The following is a 5,000-nucleotide window of genomic DNA, read 5'->3' on the forward strand; positions in this document are numbered from 1 at the left end:
ATACATATATATATATATATATATATATATATATATATATATATATATTCATAAATACACATATCTATTACATATATATTATGATATATGTATATATATATGCATATGTATATATGTATATATATATATATATATATATATATATATATATATATATGTATATATATACATATATATATCTATATATACTTATATATATATATACGTATATCTGCATATATATATATATATATATATATATATATTCTCTTCATTAAAAGCCCAGTTATCTATATTTGATAAATGTTACATAAATATTTTTAATTTATTTTTTTAAATTTTATTAAACTTCATTATATATATTTGTAGTAGTAGTTTCATCTTTCTTGGGTTTCTTTATTTCCTCTTTCTTCTCCATTTAATTTTGTTTTCGCTTTAAATCTGCATACGGTTCATTATAATGTAAGCTGATTTGATCTTAAGTACCTTGACTTTGCTAACGTGATTGTCTCAATGCACTCACGCTATAAAAGAGAAATAAGAAAGAATTTAAACTAAAACCCAGAAAAAATACAACTTCAATCCTTTTCAAAATTGTTTTAAATAGTACATGTTTAAAAATATATATATATGTATTGGGGTGTGAGCAATTAGGAGGCTGCGAAGGACTTGCTCAAGGTCCTCACCACCCAGGACAGCGCAGAGTAGAAAAAAAAATAAAATAATTTAAAAAATAAAAACACTCGTTCAAACACTGGTTTCAATTTCATGGTTGACAGGGATTGAATCGAGTGAGTCGCTGTCATGGCGGTTTCGCACCCCCCGTCAATCATCTTCATCGCCGGGATGAACTTTGTTGTTTTTCAACTGAGACAGCCATGCCGGTACTGAAGGAAGTTTGTGTTTGTTTTTTCGATGTCTGGCAAAAGGACGTGTGGATTTTGGTCCGGAGGTTTTGTTACTAGAGGTCGCTCGAAACATTTCAGTCCTAGAATCTCCATCTGCTGTGACGTCAGAACAAGGAAAGTTAGAATAACTATCTTCATCATCTCCGTCACTTCCAGGAGGTAAGCGACCAAACTGACCACTGATTTCTCTGATAGCATAAGGTTGTGGCTTGCATTTTTTCAAGCTCTGACTATAACGTTCTTTAATATGAGGCATCTGTGTTTTATCACTTAATCCGTCTATGATATTCTGGTGATTATCGGCCCAAATGACACCATCTGTTGGTTCACGACCAGTAGACCCTTGTGTCTGGAACGGTGTGTCGGAGAGATAACATGTTAGTTGCTCCGTGAGTTGGTTTATTTTGTCCATCAAACTGATGCGATCATTGTTAATCTTCTCGTAATCATTCCGAAGCATTTCGTACTTTTCCTCTAATCTCTTATCCGGAGGAGGTAACCTGTGGATAAACAAAAAGAAAATTTATTAGTGTGCTACAGTAGATTACTGGTACGTATTTCATCACTGCTTCCGAGTGAGTAAATACAAAATCGACTCCTGATGTGGATTGCAATTAAAATAAATAAAAGTGAAAATGAGCAACTCTAGCTATAAATTGAAGGAACAGTTATTCAATAATGGAAGGACGTATAAGTATACGTATTGAATATATTATGTATTAAGTTTAGATACACTTAATGGAAGTTATGTATTATGTGTTAGAGACAACGCAACGCAACACAACACAGCTTCAAATAATAAAGGCTTTCACTAATATAACAATACAGATATTTATGCTTTTGGTCGTGTGTGTATGTATGTGTGTGCGTGTGTGTGAGTGTGTATTTGTCCGTGTATGCATGTGTCTGTGTGTCTGTTTCTGTATGTCTTTCAATACAGAGACAAGACTACACATACTTTAAGAAAAGAATTTGACCATAATGACAGGTTATTATTGTTGTTGTTGTTGCAGTTGTCGAGAGAGAAATACAATGAAAGAGAGAAAGAGACAGAAAGATAGAGATAGTGTGTGTGTGTATGCGCGTGTGTGCGTGTTCGTGTGTGAAAGATAGATATATAGGTATTGTTACCGGCAGCGTAGTGACAATTGAAGACCTAGCACATGTAATTTATATATAAATTAAGTGAGACTATATATGTAATCATTCATCCTCTAACAAATAGAATCTACATTTCGTCAAACATTTTTTTTTCTTTGAAAAGAATAGGCACAGGAAATAGTGAAATTCTAGATATAATTAAAAACAGACAAGGTGGTGACAGATGAAATTGCTTCGATCATAAGCCAGTTCGATTTAAGTGAGCGAAGTAACAACAGCTAAATAAACTATAGAGATAAACTACATAAAATATATGCACTTAATTATATATACTATGTACACTACATAAACACACACAAACACACACACACACCCTCTCTCTCTCTTTCTCTCTCTCTCTCTCTCTCTCTCTCTCTCTCACACACACATACACACATATGAGATCCAGTTATCCTACGTATAGAATACACTTGTAGTGCTCAAGAGTTTTAAACTTGAGCGGGTATTGAAGTAAATGTAGCGATAAGCAAGTTAGACAGATCAATATATAAAATATATTAAGTACATGAAATATAAAAAATGTGTGTGTGTGTGTGCATATATATATATATATATATATATATATATATATATATAACAATTGCAGCATGAAATTTTGTGAGTGAACAGGTCACGGTCTCAAATCGCTGAAAATATTTTGGCAAAGTAAATTTAAATGTTAAAGTGAATCTAATGGTTTTTGTGTGTTTTTAAATGGCTTATAAACACCTTCCACGCTGCAATTGTTTTTGTTTCAGCACCCGATCTCAGATCAAGTCACTTGCTATGCTAGTACATCTCCGTAATATATATATATATATATATATATATATATATATGGGAGAATATACAAAAAATAACAACAGACGAGGACAGGTGGTGTAAATAACAAAAGTATATATTAGTATGACGCTCGGGAATACGGAAAGTCTTTGACGTTTCGAGCTACGCTCTTCAACAGAAAGAATACGGAGACAAGGAGAAAAACACGGAGAAAAAAATTGAATAGTGTTCAGTCAACGGTCAATCATAATAATGGCCGATCATAACAATGACTGACCGGAAGTTAGAAATTCTTATTTCAGGAGAGCTAAGAAAGGGGGAGATAACAGTGATGTGAGGGTGTTGGGAGGTGGGGAAGGCATGGGTGGAGTGTGGGGTAGAGGTAGGGGTATATGGGTAGGGTGGGGTATGTGGGTAGGGGTGGGTGGTGGGTGTAAGGAACTGGATGGGTTGGAGTGGGAAGGTAGAGTAGGAGTGTGTTGGGGTGTGGTGGGATGAGCTTATGAGGGGGTGTTGACGAGGAGGGAGAAGGGGAAGGTGGATGTAAGAGAGGTGGAAGATGGGTATGGGAGGGGAGAGGAAGAGAGGAGAGAGGGTGGGTATAAGAGAGGGAAGGGGGATTGAGAGAGGGGGAAGGTGGGTATGGGGGGAGAAAGAGGGGAAGGTGGGTATGGGGGGAGAAAGAGAGGAAGAGAAAGAGAGGAAGAGAAAGAGAGTGAGAGAGAGGGAAGAGGGGTATGGGGGGGAAGAAGAAAGGAAGAGAAAGAGAGTGAGAGAGAGGGGAAGAGAGTGAGAGAGTAAGGGTGAGAGAGTAAGAGAGTAAGAGTGTAGAGAGTAGGAGAGTAAGAGTGTAGAGAGTAAGAGTGAGAGAGGGGGGAGTACGGGAGAGGGGGGAGGGGGAGAGAGGGGGAGTACGAGAGAAGAGAGTGAGAGAGAGTAAGAGAGAGGAGAGAAAGAGGAGTGAAAGAGTAGGAGAGTAAGAGTGTAGAGAGTAAGAGTGAGAGAGGGGGGAGTACGAGAGAAGAGACTGAGAGAGAGTAAGAGAGAGGAGAGAAAGAGTAGGGGTGAAGAGAAGTGGGAGTGGAGAGAAGTATGAAGAGAGGTGAAGAGACGTACAAAGAAGTAGGAGTCGGAGCAGGAGGTGGGGGAGGGGAGAGATGGGTGGTAGGAGGGAGGGTGGGGGAGAGAGACAGGAGGAGGGGGTTAGATGAAGAGTGGAGGGGAGTTGAGCCCATGTGGCGCAAAGGAGCGAAGATAGAAGATTAATCCCTGTTCACGGCGCAAACGGGACAATCCAAACACAGACAGGTGTTGCCGCAAGGAGTGGCCGGCAGAACGGAAGTGGCGTGACACCGGGGTGTCATTGCCGACGTTGATATCTCGGAGGTGTTCCGCGAATCGGTCGGCCAGGCGCCGCCCCGTTTGTCCGATGTACAGGGATTGGCAGAGAGAGCAGGAGAGGCAATATATGATGTTGGTAGACGTGCAGGTGAAGGAGTCGGTGATGCGATAGGGTCGGTGATGGGGGCTGGTGAGGAGGGTGGTGTTGGAGAGGTAAGGGCAAGTGCGGCAGCGTGGGCGGGAGCAGGGGAACGAGCCAGGTTGGGAGGTTGGGTTGGGGAAGAAGCTGTGGACCAAGAGGTCCCGTAGGTTGTGGGCTCGTTTGAAGGAGGGGAGGGGTCGATTAGGGAAGATGTGGGAGGTGGAGGGGTCGGACTGGAGGCGCCGAAAAGCTCGGAGAATGGAGCGTTGGAGGGGTAGGGTGGTGGGATGGTAGGTGAGGGGAAAAGGGAGGCGGGAAACGGCAGGGCGGGTTCGGGGGGAGAGAGCAGATGCACGGTCCACAGAAAGTGCTCTGGCAAGGGCGGTGTGGATGGTGGTGGGTGGATATCCACGCAGGCTAAAGTGGTGAGCCATGAGTTGAGACTGAGTCTCAAAGTCATGGCTGTCGCTACAAAGTCTGCGTAGACGGAGGAATTGGGAATAGGGGATGGAAAGTTTTGTGTGTCTAGGGTGGGAGGAGGAGAAGTTGAGATAGGAGTGTGAGTCTGTGTGTTTGTAGTGGATGGAGGTGCTAAGGGCGGAGTGGAGGATGCTGACCGAAATGTCGAGAAAGGGGACAGAGGTGTCAGAGACAGTACAGGAGAAGTGGAGGGCAGGATGGAAAGATTGAACGAAAGAGAGGAACGA

The 5,000-nt window shown here is 41.3% G+C and overlaps 1 protein-coding gene across 1 annotated transcript in view; it reads right to left on the minus strand.

Moving 5' to 3' along the window:
• Window positions 1-237: 237 nt before the first annotated feature.
• LOC106877702 (uncharacterized) overlaps window positions 238-5,000 on the minus strand; it is a 271,669-nt gene continuing 266,906 nt past the window's right edge. Inside the window, exon 4 of the mRNA XM_014926660.3 lies at window positions 238-1,387. Coding sequence (XP_014782146.3) covers window positions 805-1,387 — 583 coding nt within the window. The 3' untranslated portion in view covers window positions 238-804. The remainder of the gene's footprint in view (window positions 1,388-5,000) is intronic.

The sequence above is a fragment of the Octopus bimaculoides genome, chromosome 20 (genome assembly GCF_046866305.1).
Source record: "Octopus bimaculoides isolate indiv1 chromosome 20, ASM4686630v1, whole genome shotgun sequence".
NCBI classification, from domain to species: domain Eukaryota; kingdom Metazoa; phylum Mollusca; class Cephalopoda; order Octopoda; family Octopodidae; genus Octopus; species Octopus bimaculoides.